A 25,903-nucleotide genomic window follows, 5' to 3' on the forward strand; every position below is an offset into this window, starting at 1 on the left:
GAAGTCCCATTTGAGTACATGTTGAGAGCAATTTTGCCGAAGCTGTTGGGCTCCTCCTGAAATGTTCAACAATTCCTCTAACTTTATCCAAAATTTTTTCCACTTCTTTCAGCCCTGCTTGAACAGCAATGTTCAAAGAGTGCGCAAAGCAGGAAACATGAGTCCATTGACATAAACGAACAGCTGCTTTCATATTGGCAGCATTGTCTGTTGTTACACAAATAATTTTCGATAAGTTCCATTTTTTTACTACACGTGAAAATTCTCTACACAGATTGTCTGCAGAGTGACTCTCTGGCATTTCAAAGCATTCCAATAAAAAAGTTTTTAAATTACATTCACTATCGATAAAATGGGAGGTTATTGCTATATAGCTTTGATTTGCCGATGAAGTCCACGCATCTGTTGTTAAAGCGACTCCTATTATGCCAGGGTCCGATATTTCACTTTTTATCATAGCCATTGTTTTCTCATAAACAGATGGGATTAAACTAGTTGTTAGAACTTTTCTGCTAGGCAAATTGTAGGAATTGTTAAGCATCCCAATAAATTTTTTAAATTCTTTATCCTCTACAATAGAAAGGGGGTGGTATTCTTTACATACCATTTTCACTAATTGATTGTCCAATAGTTTCCTTTGTGGGACATTTATTGGACGTGGAAAATAGCTTGCTATATTTCCTTGAACCTTTCTTTGTTGCATGATTTCTGTGTCATGTGAAGTACTTGCAGTATCCACATTCATGTGAATCTCTTCTGGGTTCTCATAATCTACGTTCGTCGGAGAATCTTCAGTGATAGCAGTCTCTGGATTGGTCTGTTTTGGTCTTTTAAACTTAGTAAATGGATGTTTTGAGCTCATATGCCGCATTAAATTACTCGTTGAAGATTTTGAAAATGTAATTATTTTTTTACATATTGAACATTTGGCTTTATTATCTCCCAGATCGCAGAAATGGGTCCAAATTTCGCTGCGCTTACGCGATTCCATTATTTCAATATTTACGAGAATACATATAAGCTTCTTTAACACGCAGCATCGAGATGAGCAAAGAACTGATACTGAACTGATTCCAACAGTTGCTTAAAAACAGAAAGAAAACGAATATTGAGGGGAAAGTAAGAAATTCCTACCCCTTAACTCCGGATTTGTCGCAAAAATACCCTCCCCCACTTCCCATTTCAAAAGCGCGACAAATCCGAAGTCAGTAAATGAAGAAACTGCCATTTCAACTGGGCCTCATTACTGAGGTCAGCCAAATATTAAATTATAACGCATAACACTTTCGCTTTTCTTTTCATCTTTTCAGCAGGATGCGGGGGAAGTTGATTTTGTCGGCTAGAAAGAGCCGAAAAAAACCCCTTTGCGGTTGCAATTGGAGTCCTCCTCACCCATCACCCTTTGTACAAGACCTCCGCCGTAACCCCCGAAAAGATCCGCCGTAATCCCTTTCTCCTCGCATCCGCCGGTTACGCCTCCGCCCTGTCCACTTGGGGAAATTAAGTACCCTCACAGCTGTCCACTTCAGTCAACGCCCTGTGAATTTCGGTTTGTCTTTCCCATTAACTACTAAATTCCGCCGGACACAGCTAATCCATAAGAATTTAGGAAAAAAAATTGAAGAGAAATCAATGGTTATTTTTCTATTACTTAAACTATATGTTAATCTTCAAATTAAGTTCTGAGACGATATTTTTTTAATCAAAAATTCAAAGTAACATGTTTAGCCTCCTTTCTATCGAGGCAAATTACTTTGAATAAGAATCCCTACATGTTCCATCAATCTGACATTTAAATGATTTTAATGATGATATAAATTTGTTTATACAAAAATAATCATTAAAAATACATAATTTATTTCTTGAAAATTTATCTAATTAAATACAGCCAATACTCTATATGGTAAATGTTAATAAAACAAATACTCACAAGTCATTACAAAAAAAGTTATTAGATTTGACCTCCTAGAATGAGAATCTCGGATACAACGATTGTGACACTCTTCCTTTATTCAAAAGGAATAACACATTTAATGCTCGGAAATATTAATTTAAATAATTTCTTTAGTGGAAGTATTTTGTTTCGAAAGCATTAGAAATGATGACGCCTATTTTCAAACTGACATTCACGGAAATAAAAAATGCAGCACAAAATTTCAGTCTTTAATTTGCAATGAATAATTAAGATCGAAAGTTCTAATGGGAGCTTAAATAACATTACGACGGTGGCATAGAAAACAGGACTTGCGTATCGGTCGTTATTATGGAAGAGTCGTTATAAGAGGAGGTCCTGCAAATGAGTATAGACACAACAATCAATACTATTTTTAAAATATTTGATTAGAGGAAGGAAAATTTTCATCGTTTTGTCTTAATCTAATTTTATCTTAAATTTGGTTTTATGCCCAAAAGTTATAATAAAATAAATAAAAAAAAAATTCTTTTTAAAAAAAATTACCAGTTATACACCCGTATTTATAATTGAAAAGGTGAAGGGTGTGAAATGTGTCTAAAAATTATCCAAAAAAAAAAAAAAAAAAATATCCATCCTCCCAGCATTAAAAAATATTTACGCTAAATATTAAAATTTTTTACAATCAACTATTTTTCAACCATTAAGAAAAGAAAAAATAAATTAAAAAAAAAAGTTTAAAAAAAATAAATAAACAAAAGAAAAAAAAATTTTTGAACTTTTTTTAAAAAAAATTTATTTTTCCTAAAAATGACTTTGGTTACTACCCCTCTTCATAACTCCTCCATCCCTCTGCAGGTATCCCTTAATGTTAAATCAGAGTTCCGCGAAACACCTTTTGGGAACTACTAATCTAGGCAATACTAATAATTTATATATATATATATATATATATATATTAATATTTGTTTAAAAATTATTTAATATAAAGACAATAATTAATAATAAAGATATTCGCAAAAAATTAAAACGGTAAATTCACTTATAATAATGAAAAAAATTCTAAATGTATGACGTGAAACAAAATAATAAATAGTTAAATTACGTTTTAATACTTAAAAAATTAAAACTTGAAAAAATGAGAGGATGTGAATTGATATTCAATAAGTTTGTCTAAAAGTATTCCTAACGAAAAATAAATAAATAAATAAAATAAAATATATCCCTCCCCCACCAGCATTAAAAAAATATTTACTCTAAATACTCAAATTTTTCGCAATAAACAGTTTTCCAACCCCTTAAAAAATAAATTAATATTTTTTTTTATCCTTTTCTTAAAAAAAAAAAAAAAAAAACTGTCCTTTTTTCAAAAATTTTAGTTTTATGCCCCTCAGCATAACCCCCATCCCTCTGAAGGTATCTTTTAATTTTAGAAAATAAGATAATAGCGAAAAGAATCGATTCGTTTCACAAAACAGTTCTTTTAATGTTAAAAGATATAAAACCGCTCAAATGAATCATTTAAACAGTTCAGTGAATCGAATGCAATGTTAAAGTATAGGAAAACGACTCAAAAGAACTGATTGGAAGTCCAAATCAACTCTTTGAGCCGATATCAATGTTAAGAGATACGAAATGACTCAAATGAATCGTTTAGAAGTTCAATTCAACTCTTTGAGCCGATTTCAATGTTAAGGGATAGGAAACAGTTCAAAAGAATCGATTCATTTGGCTTTATGATTCTTTTAATGCTAAGAGATAGGCAAACAGTTCATTGACTCGTTTATTCGACTCTTGATTCTTTTTCTCGCATTCGGCTCATTTTTAACCAATCAGAGGATCGTTCATTCGATTCTCGACTCTTTTTGTCTCATTCAACTCATTTTCAACCAATCAGAGATTTGCATTCATACGTAAGTTCATTACCCAATCAGCGCAACGGTTTCATTTTCCGTAGCTCTCGCTCCTTGGCATAGAATAAACGATAACACAAAACTCTGCTTTACTTCATATTTATTGAAATTTATAAATTGAAAACTATTCATCTTTTGAAAAAATTTGCTCTTTAATATTGAAGGACTGAAAAGTAATATCTGAGCTTTGCAGCTTTAATATCTTTTTTATTTGTAAGGAAGAACCGAAACTGTAGAAGACAGCTTTTCAGTTATTGTTGCCATTTTCAAATTGTTGTTTATCAAAAGAATTTATTAATTTCGCAGATGAAAAAAAAAAGAGAGAGAGTGATGCACACTTTTCACAGCATCAGAATGCAGTCCGTATTGCATTAATAGCATTTTTAATTCCCTTCATCATTCAAGTGAGTCCACTTTATTAATCACCTCTGGAAACCAGCTGTGCGCTAACGTTGACATCAGGGCCATTCTCATTGGATGCGATTTTTTCGCTTGCGAAAACTCTCACACATACGAGTACCTTATTGGCAAGTTGTTCGCATGTAAATATTTTCAACCAATCAGATTGCCATTCACATGATGCTCGAATGAGAATGAACCTGTGTCTATTCGATTGAATTGGGATTTTGGCAAGTTCCAATGTATAAATGAAATGGTGCATCAAATGCTTATGCGGATGTTTAGTAAGTATAAGTACTAACTTTGAATAAGCTTATAAAGCGTAGAGTGCAAAATATTGTCAAAAAAAAAAAAAAAAAAAAAAAGAATCGATTCTTTTTCAAAAGTGAACTTGATGAATCGATTCACAAAAAAGAGTTGATTGAAATATCGATTCGTTCGTTTTTCGCACATCACTACTATTTGGTTTAAGTTTTGAAAGATGGCGAATTGTTTGGTAATTGAAAACGTGGGAAAATGTGCTTTTTTTAGAAATGATGAAATAATAATTTTAAACAAAACTAAATCAGACGTTATTGAAAAGCCAACTGTATTAAAATGTCCATCAATTTGTTCCAGCCCCGAAACAACTAATGGAAATAAAAATAATAAGAAGTCTGAAAGTAAACAAATCCACATTTTGTCTGCAGATATTTCGTCATGCGGCAATCTTTTAGTTATTTGTGATAACAATTATCGTGTCAATTTGTGGAAAAATGAAAATATTACTTGGGACATTGTAAACACTCGACATTCTGCTCGTAAATGTCAAAAAGTTATTTTTAGCAATCTACTTTCAGACATCATTCTAGCTGATCGGGGTGGCGATGTATTTAAATTTTCCTCTTCAGAATTGAATAGCGACGGAGAGTTTATTTTAGGACATATAAGTTTTATCACAGATATTTGTATATCCTCAGACGACAAATACTTAGCAACTTGTGACCGCGATGGTAAGATAAGAATATCTAATTATCCTAATTGTTACAATATCCATAGTTATTGTCTTGGGCATGCAATGTTCATTTCTTCGGGGTTTTTTCTGAAACATTATACACTTGTATCTGGATCCGGTGATGGTAGTTTAAGGTTATGGGAATTGGATGGCGTTGAGAAAGAATGTGAAAACTTATGTCAAAATATAACTTTTGATGATGGTGATAACAAATGTGAGACATTTTCGTTTATTGAAGATTCCGTTAGGGATGATTTGTCTAAAGAAAGTTTACAGTGTTCTATTCAATGCTGTAGAATAGATGTGAGAAGAAATTTATTAGTTGTAGTTTTTCATTTTTTAAAAGGAATTGCTTTGTACAAAATTTCTGATTGCAAGTTTCAATTCAAGCAGTTTATGAATTTGTCATATAGAGTCAAGGAAGTTCTATTTTTGGAGAATAATAATTTACTGATTGTATCAAAAGATGTACCAATAACATTTTGCGAATTTAAATTTGACGATGAAACTGATTGTTATATGTTGTGCTCAAAGTCTGAAGTTTCAGAATTTACCAAAGAAGTACAAAAATTTTATAATGGTTTTGAAAATGTTTTGAATTTTGTGGAAGATGAACATATGTTGTTTAAAAAGAATTATGATAATGATGATCAAGATGAACATAAATCTAAAAAGAATAAAATATAACTTTCTTGTTAAATATGTGTTTTCTTTCTTTAATAAATATAATTATCAATCATTTCTTTTAACTGTGATTTTATTAGAAATATTTTTTAGTATTACTGGCAACAGTTATTTGGGATTAACCCATCTACCATTTTTGCCAAACTTAACAACTAGCGCCAAAGTATTTGGCGAGCGTTGGCAGGTCGACGGGATAATCCCATAGTATCCTGGCAACTTTTTGGAAAGTTGATAGCACAATTTATTTTGGTATGAAATTAGAAATTATTATGATTACTAAAACATTGTATGAATCAGATGATTTAAGTACTCATTAGTAAATACTGTAAAATTTCAGTTCTGAAGATACTAGCAAAACTAAAATTTTTGTTTGCCATTTCATGTTCATGAAAAATATGAACTATAATATTTGATCAAAGTAATATTAAGACAAAAATAAGGTTGTCTTTAGGCTGTAGTATTTCAAAAGCAGATATGTTGCGAGTGAAGAGTGTCTTCACTTATTTTATTCTAAAATCGAAATAAAATTTTGTTGTTTGATATTGAAACATTTCCATGATCCACATCAAAAAGGCATAATAATTAAAGTCGAAGCTACATGAAATTTACTCGGTAACCTTAAATATAATTGTTTGCCAATGTCAAGTTGAAATTTCATACTCTGGTTAATAGTTAGAAAACAATATAAATTTAGGATAAAAATTAAATAACAAAGACTTGTTCTAACAAGATTATTCTAAAATTATTATTATTTTGTAATGTTTCCTTACCAAAAATATTATATTCTTCATTTGGTATATAGCCGACAAATTGGCTCTTGACTAATTCTTGAGTTTAAAATTTTTATTAAAAAATCATTATGATGTTATATAGCAGTGATTAGTTTTTAATAATTATATATTTTAACAATTTTAGTTTGAAATATTAATTAATTTAAAATTGTTTTAAATACATTTTATTAGAGCTTTGAGTCATAAATCTAAAAGTAATACCTAAATATAATTTAAATAATAAGATTTTATTTTACTAGTCGTTTGTATGTTATATGTTAAGGGTCTTTCTCTTAATTTTGTTGCTTTGTTTATTTATGAATTTGATTTATTTAATTATTTTTATATCTATAATTTGATTATATATAATTATTTTTGTTAAATATATGCTCAACTGATTCAATAAATTAAAGCTAAAGAATAATTTGCCATTGGAGTTTTTTTATTAGTTAGATTACTTATTTTATTGACAACACTTTAATTAGCTTTATGTCGTTCTAAGTGTTATGCAATAATCAAACGAATGAACTTTAAAATAACTTACTACGCATTTGTATTATATATAACTAAAAATCTAGGTTTTAAATCTGATTAAAATTGAAGGAAAATATCAGCTTTTTTAATTCATTGTCATTAGTCTTTATTTTTGTTTACTTTAAATTTCTGTATTTTTATGCTGCAGTTTCGAAATTTAAGTTTGCTTTAGATTTTAAAGAAAAGCTAATTGTCTATATTAAATGAATTTTAATGTTAAAAAAAAAACTTAAGTAGTCCTGATAATGTGAAGAAGAAAAATGAGTTGGGGGAGGAAGCAATGAAGAGACTGTGTCTAATAAGTCAAGATAATAGCAAAAAAATAAAGAGCAAACAAAGACAACTTTGGCCTTTAAGCCTATAAATTGAGATTCTTTGGCTGTTAAATCAATTTTTAACACTTTTGATTTAAATGTCAGAGATACATATTTTTGTATTTGACAAATTTGGTCTTTCATAAAACTGAAATTCTTTATAATTTAAAATGTTTTCTTTAGAATCTCATCTTCCCATTTGGAAAAAAAGGGCATTAAATTAAACGTAATATTTTGATTTATAAAAGAAATTGTTCTGTAGTTTCGAAGGTGTTAAGCTCATAATTGTTATTCATTTTGAAGTCAGTTATATGGCACTTAAACTATTTAAAAAATAATAATATTTGTCATTGTAAAAAAAAAGAAAAAAAAAAGATTGCTGCTGTCTTAATGATAACCATCACTAAAAGTTTAAAACTCACATTAATATGAAATTTTTTTTTTCATTGCAACCAGCCCATAGTTAAGTTTTTGAGGTAATCTTTTTTATTTTTATTCTGAACAAATCATTATTTTGAATGCTCTTGTAAGGAATTAGTTAACTATGTTTACTAACAATTCTGGAATCAGCATTTTACGGAAGGTATTTTATTATACATTTTTAGATTGTTGATAACTATCTTTGTTTTTGCATGATTTATTTTACATAAAAAAGAATTTTTAGTGCCATCCAAATCAATTTAACTGTAATAGAATTAAGATTTAAAAACAGACTGACGTTTTATTTTAAACCACGAATTACATAATTTTATTGCTTAATATTTTTAAGAAAAATCTATAGAAATTCTAAAAATTATCAAGCACTATTTCTCCTAATCTAACAAAGTGTCTCCTTTATTTTCAATCTTTTCTGAAAAGTTTAGTTCTGCACATCAAAAATATCTAAAAATTGCTAAAAACCTAAAATCAAAGATGGTAAGGAAAGTGTTTTTTTTTCGCAATTAATTAAAAAAAAGAGATTTGGAATTTACTTATTTTTGCAGAAACTGTAATTGCATAAAACATAATTTACCATTGTTGAAAAAGAACAGTAAATTGCAAAAATAATTAAATTTGGAAAAATTGCATTTAGTTGCATCTTTTTTCAAAAGCTCATAAAATGATGAATGTACTAACACATTCATGTGTTTAAGATTTTTAATTCATTTTTTACTGACAAATAAAAAATGTAACAGATTTAATGAAATAATTATTAGAATAAAATATCCAAATTTTTTAACTAGAGGAATTATTAAATTTGTCATGATTTTAATATAATTTAATCTTATTTTGATGAAAATTCATAAAGAAGGAAAGTCATGGATTTCGGTATCGAACAAAATTTGTCATGATTTTAACTATTTTTTAAAAAGAATCATGGATTTAGCTCACCAAAAAATCTAATTTTTAAAGAGGAATTTATCCCTCCCCCCAAATTTCACAGTGCTCCGAATATCTGAATTTGTAACCAAAACCCCACTCACAGTCATATTTTATTAAAATATAAAATGTTTTTTTCCTGTTCTTTAGAAATTATGTTCTTCCAAAAAATAAAAGAAAGAACATCATTTCTGGAGTGAATTATCTTTTAAACTTTGATTTCAGAATTTTCTTTCTTTCATCAATTTAAAATTCTAGCTGAAGCAAGCCTGTTATTGTCAAATTTTTTTTATTTGGAGATGAGAACAGAATAATATAATTCTGCAGTAAAAAAAATTTGCTTATATATTTTTTTTAGCTGTTTTATTGCTTCCATTCTTTCTTTACTCTGTTTTTTACATTTAAAATCTATAAATATGAAGAGTATAACAGTTCTGGTTATACCTATCATTTCAATTAATGTAATGCTTTTTTAAATTTATTGATGTGATTTTGTCACAGAAAATAGTAACTTCATTAAGTGGTGAAAAATTCTTGGCATTAGTCATAGATTTGAAAATGTAAGATGTAGCAGATACCCTGAATATATTTCTATTTTAAGTTTCTGATTTTCAACTCTTCATTATTCAACTAAATGTTTTAGAAAAATATTTTTCATTTAAAATAAATAAATTAAACTTTAAAAATAAAAAGTTTTATCTAATAATTGTTTACCACATTTCAAAATTTTATATCTTAATTTAATACTCAGCATTTTTTTTTCCCTAGCTGTTAAGTTTTGAAAAATTCATCGTACTGTTAGGAAAAATGGACTGAAAATGTTAATTTCACCTTTTTCCTTCAAGTAAAATAACTACTAAATCACATAAGGTTTATTTATAAATTTACAGACGGATGATCTTTAATATACATTTTTAGAATCTCTAGCCAAGGAGGAAGTTAAAAAAAAAAAAAAAAAAGAGTATGTAAGAGTATATGTTCCTCAAATTAATAAAGCAAAACAAAAACGCTATGGAAGTTCTAATTAATATTGAGAGATGAGACTCAACTGCGAACATCAACTTGTTAAAATAGGCAAAACTGCGAAAAATATTAGAAACATCTCCAAGTTTCATTTGGAAATCAAACTAGTTTTGTTTTTAATCTCAATTTTTTATATTCTCTATAATGATTTATTACATTTAAATTTTCTTGCTCAAATATTAATTTGAAATCTTTTGTGTGTGCTTATTGGATTTCATTTTCAACAAGGATTCTAAAAAATATATATTAAAGGGCATCATTACAGTTTGTCTATGGTAAGAACTCTCCCCGCCACGAAGTCTGAGGGCGTCTGCTGCGATGGAAACAAGAATAGCGCAATTCAGGAAGGGTAGCTTCTCTTCACTCTAGGGTTAACACAATAGATTGAAGAAAAAGATTCCCTTTTCCCCGCCGACCCTTAGCCAAAACCTGTAGTATGTTATGACCCTTACTTAAAATAGTTATACCTTGTTACTATAGTCACCGCCATGGGTCCAGACAAATGGCATCGGGAGTTCTTACTTTAGATAAACTAGAGAACAGCATGTACTCAACAACAAGTGTTCAAACTTCATTTCATAAAAAAGTTCATAATTAAAAAATTTAAAACTAACGATGTTGTCTTATAAAACAAGAATACAAATACACCATTTTCATTATTATTTTATTTTCGTACTGAGAAAAATACTAAACATCAAACTGAAAAACTGGTTTGTGATGTAACAAAGACAAAAATTAAAGAAGATTCAGACATCAACGAATCTTCAAGATTTATTTAATGTCTGTGGTTCTTCTCAACTAGAATTTTTTTTTTGATGTCCCAAAGAACAGTTTGCTTCCTTGTGTAGTTGTGGTCTATTATACACATTAAATAACATGGAAATCATTTGATAAAATAAAAATTAATCTTTTAAGAAATTAATTTTTCTTTAAAAACTGAGAATATTAGTCACAAGAAAAACACCAGGAAAATACAAAATTTCTTAGTCGAAACACTTTTAAATCTATATACATATAACAGGGATGCCAAACTCCAGTTATTTTTCCCATAGTAACAGAGATACATATCTTTAATACCTTTGTAATGTAATATTTTTTTTTTGTAATTGTCTAAAAAAATATCTTATTAAATAGAATAAATATTAAAACTATTTCATATTTAATTATAGAACAAAAAATAAGTTTAATTATATAAATAAAAATGAGTGTTTTCCAATAAAATTGCCAAATATTATGGCGCTATTCACAAGTAGAATGGGAAAAAAGAAATAGGCAATGGAGTTCTCCTTTTTAAAATCTTTCTTTAAGCAGAACAAAACTACGTAAAAATAAGAGAAAAATCTGTAGTAGTTTGGCATTCCTATATACATACATAGTTTAGTATTTAAAGGTTCTCAAAAACAATATTTTTTATAAATTATAAATCTAAAGCTATATAAATCGAAACAAGCGTCAACTGAAAATGTAAAATACCATTGAACAAAGAACAGGGTAAATATGCTGCCAAATTCACAAATGATTCATATTTATTAATTTTTTTTAAAAAATTCCTTCTTAAAAGCATTTGATTTTGTTACTGATTGCCATACTATTACATGCTGTGTAACAAAAATGTAATATATTTTTGCTTTTATGCATTTGTAAATTAAACATATACTGAATGGATTGTTGATAATGAAGTAAATCATTAAAGTAAAATGAAGAAATTCAATGTTAACAACTAATTTATTTCTTTTGAATGTTTTCGAATAAGGATATGATTATTGCATTTATAACCTAAAATGAAATTACATTTTATACCAAAATTGACAATTATTTAATCCTTTATGTTAATAAAAATTATATGTTTTTCAAACACTATGCAACTATTCTAAAATGAAAAGAAATTTCATATTTGTATAGCTTAATTTTGTTTCATAAATTTTTTATCCATATAGTTTTAATGAAACACATCAAATTTTTAGATGTTTTAAAAATACAAAATTTTGTCAACAATCAATCATTATGCCCATTTTATTAATTTAAAACTTCAACTATTAAAAATCAACGAATGTTTTTGATATAGGGGTGCTATTTATATATATTAATATTCATGTTATTAAAGAAGGACAAAACCACATTTACTTATTTTAAGTATGTAAACATAATCATGTAATTAAATCTACTTTATTCTTCAAGAACAGATAAATTATAGGGGGACCTTAATATTTACTCTTTAACAGTTAACCTTGAACTCGAATCAGGATGAGTTCTCTGCATTTCCCAACACAGCAAACAGGTTTTCTTGACGTTATTCATAGAAGGAGTGATGCCGGGTAGGGAAATGTTTATACTAATTTGCCAAGTATTAAGACAGTTAATGCAACTTTGTTGAAAGACTTACAATATATTATATTTTACTGTAAAAAAAACTGAGAAATCACTTGAATGGTCAAAGATATTGTAGGAATAATCACGTTAATAATATTAAGACACGCCATAAATTGAACTCAATTGTAAATATTTAAAAAATGTTGATTTGAATGTTAAAATGAGTAATAAGCCATTTTTTCCCCACTATATATATATGCTAATTAGCATCAGTTCAAGAGTTTCTAATTAATTTAAATTAGCACACAGAATTCAAGGACTTTCTTTGTTCAAAACTATTTGTCCAATTTAAACTTGTTTTAAATTATCAAATTAAAAAGTTATAAATTCCAAAAGTATAATTCAGAATCCAAAAGTATAATTCTGAATTATATTTTTACACATAATTTTCACAACTCAGTAGGCAATCGTGTTTTTTCATGTCAAAAAGTACTTGATACTGCTTCATTGATCCTTTCTTATGCACTTTATTGAAAATCCACATTTCAAGGAATATCAACTTTGAAATATTAAAAAATTCCTGTTATCAATCCATTAGTTACCTTCCTTATTTTTATGGGTCATTAAAAAATGCAATATCCATATTTTATGTTTTTATTATTACAACTAATCGGGATGAATAAGATTTTTATAAATTGGACAATAATTAACATATGAATAAAAAACCTCAATCAATCATTTTGATAATTTCGTGAATAAAACAGAAAATAATGAATACCACTTTCAAATCAATCTTGTAATAAATAAATGTATTAGGCAGGATTTATTAAAACAATATTTATCTATTAATTTAATTTACATAACGTGTACCCTAAAAAATGTAAATTATTTAAGTGTTTAATAATTGTATAAAATATTTCTTATTTATTTTTAATCGAAAATCAATTGTAAAAATGATTTCTTTGCTATAAAAGAAGTTTAACCCCTCTATATAAGGCTGATAATTTAAAACTCACTTTTAAACTATTAAACTACATCCCATTCAGTAATAATAATAAAAAGTATTACTTAAGTATTAACTTTTACCCAAATCATAAGATAGCTTAAAACAAATTTCCTTGAGGTCATTTAATAGCTTGAAATCATTTTAACTTAATGAAGTTATGTCCAAAAATATAAACAGTTTTTACTAATAAGTGTACTAATAACAAAACAAAAAAGTGATAGTTTTTTTTAAGAAATATTTTAAATCCGCGAGTTTTAGCAACCATTTCTGAAAGATGTCAAGCTAAATTACACTCTAATGTAGCACCATAACACAAACATTCACATTTGAGCTTTGAGGAATAATCCTGGCAAAATACATTAATTTAGTGAGTGTAATAGCGTGTTTAGTCTAGGTGCATAAAAATTTTAAAGCATAAAGTGACGTGCTTAAATATGAGGACACAAGGTTAATTACTACTTAATATACAATTTTTCTAGCTCAAAATGGAAAACTATTTCTCAATTTTATAAATTTTTTACTTATCAACTTATTTTTTATGCATATTTTAATGTGGGTGTTGGAATGGTAACAATTTATAAAGTAAGTTGCTTTTTCAAAATGTAAGATAGTTATATGTAATTAGAGATAAAAACGAAAGCACTAAATAAAAGGAGAATAATCATAAGAGAAAAGGCATGAATAATTCTATATTTTAATAATTTTCTTTGCCATTTCATTGGAAGAAAAAAAAGAATAATGATAAAAGGAGAGGTATGAATAATTCTGTATTTTAATAATTTTTACTCCTATGTATTTCATCAAAAAAAAAAAAAAAAAAGAAGATTGAGAGCAAAAATTATGATAAAAGAAAAGATGTGAGTAATTTTATACTTTTATTGCCATTTCATCTAAAAAAAAAATAATATCAAGAAAAGAAAAAAAATTACAAGGAGGGGTTAATAAAATTCTGTGTTATAATAACTATTAATGGCTTTACAAAAAAATAATAAGTGTTAAAGTTTTGAGATGTTAAACGGCTTAGGGCAAAAAAATTTTACGTACTGGACATAGGAAACATTTGTAAGTAGAATAAAAAAAATATTTCCAGAATTTAAGTGAACCAAATCTGTTTTAAATCATAACCATCACACACAGGTAATGACATAAGAAACCATAAAATTTGTTATTAAAAACCAACTACATTACAAACCTTAAAAGAAATTAATAAAGAATATGTGATGAATTTTATTTGACAATTTTAAGTCTTCATTTTTACAGTTGTTTAAATGTTAGCCTATTTTTGAATATGTTTTTAGGCACATCCTATGTGCATCATGTTCTCTTTTTGAATATTTTCATCTTAATTATAACTTTTAAAAACTCATGCTCAATTTAAAATTGATTTCGATCATCTTCTATTCTAAAAAAAGTTACTTGCAAAATTAAAAATTAAAAGCCTTTGTTTAAGAAGAAAAAATTGCTAAATTAATTTTTATTCAGAAGTATATTTAAGTAAGAGAAAAAATATAAAGCACATAAATACAATACGAGTAAAAACAGGGATGACGATTTAATAAATTGTTCCTTTCATTAAAAAAAGAAAAATGATAGTAATTTAAGACAGCATCATAAAATCATATTAGAGAAAGATAATACCCATTTGAAATATCAAAGGGAAAAATTATGAATTTAAAATAAATAATAAACAGCCAAGTAAGAGAGAAGGTTTCGGAAAAGTTTTTGTTCAGTTATTATAGCTAAATTAAATTTTATCAATAAGATGCACAGAAATAAGGATAACTGAACCAAAAATATTGAAATCTTGAGTAAGCAAATATTAGTTAATAATATTAATGTATTATTTTATTAATTAATTTTATTACAGTAATAATTTATAAGACAATTTTGCAGAGCTTCCTAATAATAATTGATTAAATGTACAGAAAAAAAGAATAATTGCCTCTTAATATTAAGGCTCCCAACTATCCAGTTTGATGTGACGTAAGAGCAGACCAAATAACAAAAAAGCCATATAGGATAGTTTCACTTCTTATCTAATCATCTGTATTAAAAATACATGCGACACATTTCAGGATAAGTAATGAATAAATAACCCTTTCAGGACCACCTTTTTTAGTACTGTTATGTTAAAAGTTTGTGGACATAAAAAGGAATTCATCAAGATTATTTCCTAGAAGTAAATTGATTTTCAAGACCATTTTTTGGTGGGTTGCAATATTCAAAATTTTATCTACTGTAAAGAATTTGAGATGTACCTCGACTTCTCTGCTTATAAATAGTCGAATTTATAAATTATGTGTTTATAAATACAAATAAAGTCGACGAGAGATTATCAAATGAATAAGCATAATGCGTAAAAGATTATAGCTCCCCAGTGTCAACCTTTCTTCTTGGCTGCACTTACTGTTACCCACATTTATGTAAACCAGTGATTCTCAACCTTTTTTCTGTGGCGGCACACTTTTAACGATTACGAAATTTGACGGCACACAATGAAAACAATTAGTTTAAAAGTTGTTTACTTACCTATAATATACTGTGTTAAATAGTTTGTGACAATAATTTTGAATGTGAAATAAAATAATATGTACTACAAAAGCACGTTTATTAACGAATTAATTATTTCTTTCGACTAATTTTTTATTAGTTAGCGACAGTTTTTTATTTCTTTTGCTAGTTATTAATTGTTATCTTGTTTTTTATTGTTATTAACTGTTAGTTTTTTACATTAATTATTATTTTTTTGCGATTTCTTGTTAATTAGTTTTATAGCTAATTATTAATTGTTATCTTGTTTTCTATTGTTATTAACTGTTAGTTTTTTTCATTAATTATTACCTTTTGTGATTTCTTGTTAATTAGTTTTATTGCTAATTATTAATTGTTAGCTTATTTTTTGCTAGTTATCCTTTGTTAATTTGTTTTTAGAATTATAAATTGCGTAGCTTACTTTAATGATTAGCTTTTATTTCCGTTTGAAAGTTAATACTCAGCTTGTTTGCTTTTGTTAATTAATAATTTTAATAGTCATTAAGTTTTCTACTTATTTCAAAATTTTTGTCAAAGACAATTTAAACTCTTCCTTCTTATTTTAAGATTGTCTTATTTTAAGACAGTCGCCGACAAAGATGTTCACGTAGTTAAGGGGTGGAAAAATTATAAAAAAGTATATATATAATAGTATTATATATACACTTTTCTTAAATTTAAACTTTACTCGCAATAAAAAAAAGCATTATAATTTTTAATGTATCATTTCTAATATTTGGCGGCACACAAAAGTGCCGCGGCACAGTGGTTGAGAATCACTGATGTAAACAAAGCCCTCTTCATTGGTATTTTCTTCTACTTTTTTTCTGAAGTTATCAGCATATCACTGCAAAAATCATAGATGGGAAAACAGCTTTCCGTCTACATTTAAAAATTGATAAATTTAGTGGGAAGTATACTTCACACGGCCTTATAAAAAGCTAATGAAGTACAAAAATGTTGAAATTTATGACTAAAAAGAGTCAAAATAAACAGGCAACAGTTTAAGCTTTTTCTCATTTTTGACTTCTCCACCTACCAATATCTTCAAACAATATCACTCGTCCTATACAAATTTTTTTTTGCCAGTCCAGATAATCAAGAACTGGGTAATTGGGAGCTTACTATACACAAACAAATCTCAAGTTATGCTGTAATTGTAATTAAAACATAAAAAGCCCTTCAAGAATATCAATTCCAAGGGAACTTTTAAACTTGAATTCTTGCATAATTTAGAAAAATCACATATTTAGCCTGCTCTATGAATATCAATTCGGTATTATAAATTAAGATTTAACAAAAATGGGAGAAAAATAGGTTTCTGTCAGTTTCAAGTAAGTAAATTTTATAGTAAAAACCATAGTCATTTAACTAGTTAACACTTTTGTTGTCGTAAAATAGAGTATATCTGTGTATGTAGTCAATTTTGATCATAGATCTACTCAATATCGCATATACACATATGTTCATAGAAATATGTTAAAATTCAACAAAGTATATTTTTATCATTTTCATAATAATAACAGTAAGTTACAAGAAAAAGGAAAGAACAAATTTAATAACAAGAGTGGAATATATAGGAAAATTCCAGTTTTGTTGGCAAAATCAGAAATGAAGAACAATAAGAAAAACCCTTCTTTAAATATGCATTTATACAGACATGTGTTCTACTAAGGGCTAAAACAACTTGTAGGACATTAAACATTCTGTCATGAAATCAGCTATTTAAAATTTTAAAAAAAATTATAAAATCATAAAAATCCACAAATAATTATTAAAAAATATTTTCTTCAACATTGATAAAAGTAAATATTTCTCTTAAAGCTTCAGCTTAAATATTGATTAAAAAGAAATGAACAAAACTGCAAAAATAATTGATAAAATTAAAGATACATAGATGACAATCAATTTAAAAACATGGTTCTTTTAAAATGTTTTTACTAAAACTCTATGTGACATTTTTTTCAACCAAAAACTATAGTTTAAATCTTATTAACTTTGTGGAATAGCTTTACAAATGTAAAACAGTTGTTAATAGGTATGATCTACCAACTTTTCAATTAAATTTTTTTTTCAGTTCCTTAAATTATTTTATACTTTAGTGTGCAGAAATAATGTATTTTCAGTGATAACTATTTTTTTTTCTATCAAGTTAACTCTGTAATAGATTAGTAAATATAAAATAATTGCTTATACGCTTGTTCTAACAAAATAAATTGTTCGAATTTCCTAAAGTAATATATTTTTATTATTTTATATAATTTTATTATTTTATATATTTTTATTATTTATATATTTTCATTATTTATATTATATTTCATAACTTGTTTCATTTTTTAACAAATCTCACAGTTTTCTGAAAATGATGATCATACTTGCAGCTTTAAATATTACTGAAAACAAAATATGAACTGAAATTAAGGTCAATCAATAAACAACAATATTGACTTTTATTAATTTAAAATGAAATCTAATAATCATTTTCACTCTTCAAATGAATAAAAAAAAATACATCTACAAAAAGAAAATTTAAAAAAAAATGAATTAAATAAACAAAAACAATGCAAATAATTGTCAATGCATTTAGAATGTAAAAAAATTTCTATTTATGTAGCCCAAATATATATATATATATATATATATATATATATATATATATATATATATATATATATATATTAGTCTTATTTATAAAGGAATTTTTTAATAAATGAAATTACGTTTAAATTTTTTATGTTTATATTTTTATGTTTATACAAATAATTTTTATCTTATTTTAAATCATATATCATAATCATATTTATCTTAAAATAAAGTAAGAGGGATTTGATCCACTATTCAAATGAAGTCCCTTTTACCCATTTACCTCAATGCCTGTTCTTATCAAATCTATAATAACTGTCTTAACAAAAATAATTCAGAGAGATAAGTTGGAAACACAAAGAATTACATGACATGGATGCTTAGTGTCCCACAGTGTAAAGAAATTTAACAAAATGTGCGTCATAAGTTTTCAGAGAAGTAGAAAACAAGCTTTTAACACAATCAATCTAGCAAAATACTTTTAAATAAAAATACCCTCCCAAAAGTACAATAACATGAACTATAAAAGTTTCGTTTTCTACATTTAACCGGAAAAACTTGCAGAGTTTAAATGTTTTCTCTTTTATCACACCAAGGAATGAAACTAAAGCAAAGAAAAGCACTAAAAGCTTATTTTTTTCTTATCTCTATGCAATACATGAATACCTGCTTCAGATCAAACAAATTTAATGCTTACTTGCTTGCAATTTTCTATACTCTACACATTTTATCACACACTAGATACATCTTGGAATATTATCAGATAAACTTTAAAATGAAATTTGTAGTTTGAAATTATACACAATTTTATGTATAATTTATTTAATCAATTATAAAAAAAATTTAAGGAATATATTTAGTTTCAGTCGATTATTTGTATTCATTTACTCAAATTTGAAAAACTTAAACAAAAATACAAATTTAACAGGTTGGAAGAAAAGGTTTTGTAAACACGCTAAAAAGTAAAGAAATAAGTTATGTTATTTTAAAAATCTGATTCCAATTTATTTATTTTTAAGCTTATTAATTTTTAGCTCTTGGTGAAAATGATATATGCAATAACATTAAGAAGGTGTATGTATATTATCTTTCAACAGGTTCTTAAATGTCGCTAAAGGTTAGGCTATTTAAGTTATTCAAAAGAAAAGAAGAAAAAAAAAAACATTTAAATCATGTCAACTTTACAGTGAACACCAAATTTCATATTTTGAGTTCTAGGATTGTTAATTTAAAAATAGAAACTACTGTATCTTTTTTAAAACATATAGTTAGGATGATTAGTTTATTTTTAAATTATAAACACATAATTATCGTTAGTCCTGCTTCTCCTGAGTTTGTGCTTAAAAATAATTGCATATTTTTAATGTTAGATTTAGATAAATTCTTGCATATTGCAATTACTTTATTTTATTCTTAATTTTTTCATACCTAGAAAATCCATTTTATTTTTCTATTACAAAAATAAATAAATAAGACAAAATTGAGGAATTAATTTAAAAATTTATTTCAGTCTTTTAAGTTATTATAACATAAAAAAAATGACAGTAGGATGATAGATTTGATATTTTAGCTTTCAAGCATTTTTAGTGTTTATCTGAAAATTAAAAGTGCCACGAATTATTAGCATTGAAAACTAACAGACGTGAAATAAGTTCTGATTCATAACAAAATATAAATTATATGACGATTTTATTTGAGCTATATATGAGATCAAATATTTATACCCTCTGAAATCAGATTAAATATTTATAAAGCCATACAAATTATTTACCTAAATAATTTTTATGACCAAGATGAGGATTAATAAATTCATTTATAAGTTATGTTTAAATAGATGTGATAAGTTATTTATAGGGAAAATATTAGAGTCCTCATTTTACAAAAAAAACATTGAAATTTGTAAGTCAAACTTAAAAATTATAATTACTCGTAAGATAATTAAAATTAGTATATCTATAAAATAGCATATCAGAAAATCATTGGTTTGTCTTTTTATTATAAATTTTTAAGAATTGTATATAAATTGAGCTTAGAATAAGTACTAAAATGTTCTTTCTCATCACAATATTTGTTGAATATGTTCCAAATTTTTTTTTTAAATAACAAATATTAACACAAAAAATAAAACATTCCTCTCCTCCCTAATAAAGAAAAACTACTATTTTTATTATCAGAATATCTATCTTAAACCATTTTTTCATTATTTTTGGTTAAAAAAATCTTTATGAGCTGCATACTAGTTCAGCTGTTACTGCTCCATTCAAAATGAATAATTAGTTTTGTGCTGTAAAGCTAAGTGTATAAATAGTCAAAATTTTGATTTAATGATAAAATATGAGCTATATTTCACTAATTAACTATGCTAATTGAGCAATAGATAAGTATTAATGATAAAAAAATGTAAGGGTGGATTAATTTGTTTGAAATTAGATACCTTATAAGTCATTCTATTTTTAACTCAATATAAAATGCTAACAGCCTTCACAACCAAAAAAATAACATTACAGCTATGATTACAAAAGAGAAATATTATGCAATAAACTTAGGTATTATATTTTACGTTGAACTATTTTGTGCATCAGCTTATTAAGAAGGCCCAGATTTTAATGATGTTTGCATTTTTGAACCTTTTTGCTCCATTAGGGAATTTTCTGCATTCTAGTGAAGTGGCGCCAAGGTAAGGCATATCTGAGTGCCAGAGCTTAGGGATTTGGCGAACTTGGGGTTGGTTGTTTCCTTGGGCACAACAACCCAGGGAGGTCTGAAGGAGATGCAATTAGTTGTGTGCTAGAAAGGAGGAGAGATGGTGAGTACGTCTTGTTTTCTTTAATTGTTTGTTACCTATTTTAGTAGTTATCAAGAATTAATAGTAAAATGAAAGGAAACTGTAATTTGCATTGAATAAACTTAAAATGTATTAAACATAATTCAGTAAGATTAAACCTTTTTCAAGAAATGTTTTAATGTTGAGAAATTTTAAGAAGTACTAACTCATTATTACAACTTTCACACATTTTAATTATACTATTTAATACAATACAGCTTAAAATATAATCCTTCAGAAAACCGAATTCTAAATTGCCTTTGTTTTTATAATGACACACTTGTCATCTTCTGCCCGGTGAATCCACACTGCACAAAAACTACATTGATGTTTGTTACATTGAAAATCTAAAACACTTTTTAATTACAAAGAGATTTTTTTTATTTTAATGATATTTTAAGAGAATTTTTTGTTATTTTTACGGTCTATGAGAATTTATTAGGTTATCGAAATCTGGGCTCTGCTTATTAGTATTGATTGTATAACTCACTTCTTTTGTAATTAAAATATATTTGAGCAAGCATATTTATTTTTAAGATTTTGACATTTTTCTAAAATGTTTTCATACATTGAACAAGAAATATCAGTATTTAAATACTTTTCAACCAATGTTTGTTTGTAAGTTTAGTTATGAAAAAGGTAATAGAAAAGAATAGGCTGATAGCATGATAAAAATAACTTTTCAATACTTTGAACAGTTCAGGGAAGCCAACTAGTAGCAGTGTTTTTCCATAGTAAAAGAAATAATTGTGCTTCCAGTAGCACTTCACATAGCAATGCTTTACCATACTAACAAAGATAATTTTCTAAAGTACTTTTAATAATCATAAAATTAATTATTTTATTGTTATTTTAAGTTACAATGATAGATGGATAAATAAATAGTAACTTTTATGCTTTAAAATATAGTGTTTACCATCAAATAAAAAAATAAATAAATAAAAACAAAGTCATTCACAACTTTTAAACGAAAAATATATCTTGAAAATAATAAGTCATTTAACAAATCAGGAAACTGGATTCTGTCAGAGATTTTTATAGCCTTTCGTAATCCCCAAAAAAGTATGGAAAATCTGTAACAGTTAGCCTCCCTGTATAAGTCCAAGTGAAATATTGTTAACATAAAACACACATTAAATCTAAACCAGTTTCATTTAATTGTGTGATAAAGAGAGAAAACAAATGTAATCATTTTTTAAAATTTTATACAAGCGCTGATTTCATTACCTAAAACACTTCAAACAGTATTGATCTAACTTTACATTGTGTTAATGAACAATCTAACCAGAGTTCCTCTCCAAGAATATACAAACAAGCTAACTTTGGTTGCATTCAACAATATATTTTTTTAAACTTTTTTTTTATTATTTGTGTTTCTGTTTTGTTTTGTTTTTTCATTGAGCAATGCATCCGTTATTGCTCTGTCTTGTCCGAGAGCAAGACCCCGGGACGCTCGTTGCATTCCGAGAGTTCCGTCGGGTATATATTTGTATAGTACATCACCAGCACCGAAAACTGCGGAGAAATCGAAGCACAAGGTGCTTTTGGCACGTGTAAGGCAGTGAGACACTGAGAAAAAAAACTTTTTTCAATGTGTGGTCCTGAAAGTTTTGAACAATCAATCGCTTTCAGCAACAAATATAATATACACACCGGGTTAAAATGCTCAGGATGTCCGCTGGACGCTCGTATTGTTCGGAATGATTAAAATTTACAATTCCCAAAGGCAAATAGCAGACTCCATTGCATTTTTTCACACAGATGTTCCAAAACGACTAACAAATGATGACTCATAAAATTCAAATGTGTTCTTACAGAATGATATGGAGGTAAAGCAAAGTTTAGTTGTTCTGCAAGCACCAAGACATAGCATTTTAATCACACTTAAAAGTGTGCTGAAGAATCATTTCAAGTGAAGAAAAAGAAAATAACCAGACACAAGTTCCGTAATTATAGATTCTTCATTACAAGAACAATTTTGGACTAAGTGCAAACATACAGCTGTGTGCATTACAAAACACTTTTCTTTGTTACCAAAAAACATTTACTCCATTTGAAAAGTAATAATGTATGTTTTTATTTCTTTTTGCAATATTATCACAGTTGCAAATTATTTCAAACTTTGCAATGACAAATTTATTCGATAACTCAACAAATTGAGACCATTTCCACTACATAAATTATAGTGATTAAGTTATTTCTAGTAACTAAGTTCGTTTTCCTTTACTTTTCGAAAAATATAAATAATTAAATGAGAAAGGAAAGAATCAGCACAAGGTTTAATCACGGCTAATCACAAAAGAGCTAATTTATTCTCAGAAATATCAAGCAGCAATTTTGGTCATTAGCGTAAATAGACATGAAAATGTGGAGCGCACATTTCATTGCAAATTTAAATAGTTCCAAGTGCTTCTTTCCCTGAGTTCTGAGTTGATGCATGTTTTGATAATATGTTGGAATATTTGTTTTCTTGGAATGCTATTGCCATTGAAGTAGTAAAAGAAATGTAGATAAGAAATATGTTGGAATTTTTTCTTGGAATGCTTTTGCCATTGAAGTAGTAAAAGAAACGTAGATAAGAATTATGTTGGATTATCTTCTTTCTTGGAATGCTATTGCCATTGAAGTAGCAAAAAAAGTCCGTCTTTGTAATAAATGCAGATATCTTAAAATCAAATTGGAATTTAGTGCACTATTCGATCTATTAGTCAGGAATACTCAAAATAAATACAAACAGAATATACACAAGTCTATCTCATTAAACTAGAATAACTCTTGCTTAATCTCAATGCTAGTTGCAGAAAAGTAAGTTGCATTTTGCAATGGAATCGACTTTATAAAGGTAAGAATGAGAAATTCAAAACAAATCTTCCATAGGTTGAAATCGAACCACATATTAATATTTTTTTGCAGCATTAGAACATTGTTCTAGATAGCACATTTGTACTTTATGTAGGAAAAAGAAACAGGACACTTGCAGCATGCTTTTTAATTTTGGACCATTCCATGTGACAAAAAGTTTTGAGCTTGGTTATAATTTTTTGATCAACAGTACTATGCACATCGAATGCAAATAGTAGTTTTCTTTTTAAAAATAAGTGTATTGAAATTCAGATTCTGGCAAATTTAGTTAGTCTGCTGCATTTACTTGTGACAGCTGAAGGCCATATTAGTGCACAAAAGTAATTATTCATGAAGAATGTTTCACAATGGCATTTAATTTCAAGTGGCATCTAAAGTAATTATTCATGAAGAATATTTTACATTTTTTTTCCTTTCAAAAATAAATACATTGTAATTCCGAATGTGGCAAATTTAGTTAGTCTGCTGCATTGACTTGTGACAGCTGAAGGCCATATTAGTGCATAAAAGTAATTATTCATGAAGAATATTTCACAATGGCTAAGTGTATGAGGTGGGTCAAGAGGGTGCATGGTCAGTCCTATTCTCTTTATATAGGCTTTAGTTTCCTATTTTATGGAGAGACTGGACGGAATTAAAATGTTGTGGGAGGTGGGCATAATTTATCTTCAGCTTCTCATCTCTAAAATATGTTCCCAAGATGGTAGCTAAGCCATTGCCAAATGGCTCTATTACGTTCGAAGAAGCTGAAAATGTAATAAATGCCATTTTGTTTTCTCCAACACCGCTGAGACAATCTTCCAGCACTGATTTTGGAGCTTAGTTCTTCCTGGTGGAGTGTAGACACCCTCTCAGGAAGAGATTGGTTCCAGGCTATGCCTAAAATGATTTATTGTCTGCAGATAACTCTAAAATTCTGTATTGTTATACTTGATATTCTGCTTTTCTTGTATCTGAAAAATAACAGTAATTGCATTGAATTAGTCCATCTGTGAAATAAATATAATTTTATTTCATGTTAAACTAAGAAAGTGCTAAATTATTACAAATATAAATAGATAATGCAAATACAACACGCAAATTAAATTTGAAAAAATATTGCGAATTTTAGAGCAATTTATTATATCAAAGCAAATTAATGAATAAATAAATAAAAAATATATGCACAGCAAAATTTTAAAGTTTAGGTATTGCCCCTACAAAAATATGAAACTTCTCTCGTTTAACAGTGACAGAAAGTTTGAACAAAATTACATTTTAGATGTTTAAATATTTTAATTATTTAGATTCTTACTCTAAATTATGCTACAGAACTTTTTTTTTCTGTTGTAAAAAGAAGAAAAATCAGTTTGTTGTAGAAGAAAGTAATTGTTTGTTATCTTGATTTTACATAGGAATTAAAAGATAAAAAAGTAATCATATTAGTTTTTTTTCAACGAAAAATAAATAAATAAATAAAAATAAGATTTAATAATTTTTCTAAACGTAGAAAAAATAGGTTGTGGATAAAAGAATGTCAAACAAATAGATCAATATATTACCATTTTGAATAACTGTTTTGGTTTAGTAAATGTTTGACAAAATTTTGTCCATACATTATAAGTATGGATGAAATTAAATATTATCATCACAATTTTTTAAACTTATTATCATAAAAAATAGTTTAATTGGGCAAAAGAAGTTTTAGGAAGTTTAATTGAAAAGTACAAAGCATTTAGTCAATAATTCCAAATAAACACCATATACTTTAGTATTTAATTAGCATTATTAACTAAAAGCTTCCTTGATTTGTAATTTCCATTATACTTATTAAAGAAAACATTATGGTTTTTAATTAAAAATTAAGCATGTATTTTAATGACTTCTAAAATTATGAATTTTAAA

The 25,903-nt window shown here is 26.8% G+C and overlaps 2 protein-coding genes and 1 long non-coding RNA gene across 6 annotated transcripts in view; 2 read left to right on the forward strand and 1 right to left on the reverse strand.

Moving 5' to 3' along the window:
- LOC139426203 (uncharacterized) overlaps positions 1 to 23,085 on the forward strand; it is a 355,230-nt gene extending 332,145 nt beyond the window's left edge. For both annotated transcript variants that reach the window (XR_015429597.1, XR_015429598.1), the window contains one exon: positions 20,977 to 23,085. This is a non-coding gene — a long non-coding RNA (uncharacterized LOC139426203). The remainder of the gene's footprint in view (positions 1 to 20,976) is intronic.
- On the forward strand, positions 4,485 to 5,918 carry wuho (tRNA (guanine-N(7)-)-methyltransferase non-catalytic subunit wuho). The gene has a single exon (XM_016065085.5). The coding sequence runs from the start codon at positions 4,706 to 4,708 to the stop codon at positions 5,903 to 5,905; it is 1,200 nt and encodes a 399-aa protein (XP_015920571.5). The 5' UTR covers positions 4,485 to 4,705; the 3' UTR covers positions 5,906 to 5,918.
- The window catches only part of tutl (immunoglobulin superfamily member turtle), a 306,060-nt gene continuing 299,013 nt past the window's right edge, over positions 18,857 to 25,903 (reverse strand). For all 3 annotated transcript variants that reach the window (XM_087152982.1, XM_087152980.1, XM_087152981.1), the window contains one exon: positions 18,857 to 24,972. In XM_087152982.1, coding sequence (XP_087009108.1) covers positions 24,909 to 24,972 — 64 coding nt within the window. In that variant the 3' untranslated portion in view covers positions 18,857 to 24,908. The remainder of the gene's footprint in view (positions 24,973 to 25,903) is intronic.

This window comes from Parasteatoda tepidariorum, chromosome 10 (assembly GCF_982258835.1).
Source record: "Parasteatoda tepidariorum strain Cologne lab strain chromosome 10, Ptep-v5.0, whole genome shotgun sequence".
In the NCBI taxonomy this organism is placed as follows: domain Eukaryota; kingdom Metazoa; phylum Arthropoda; class Arachnida; order Araneae; family Theridiidae; genus Parasteatoda; species Parasteatoda tepidariorum.

Coding starts and splice junctions, on each gene's coding strand:
- wuho (XM_016065085.5), top strand. CDS start 4,706: ATGGCGAATTGTTTGGTAATTGAAAACGTGGGAAAATGTGCTTTTTTT.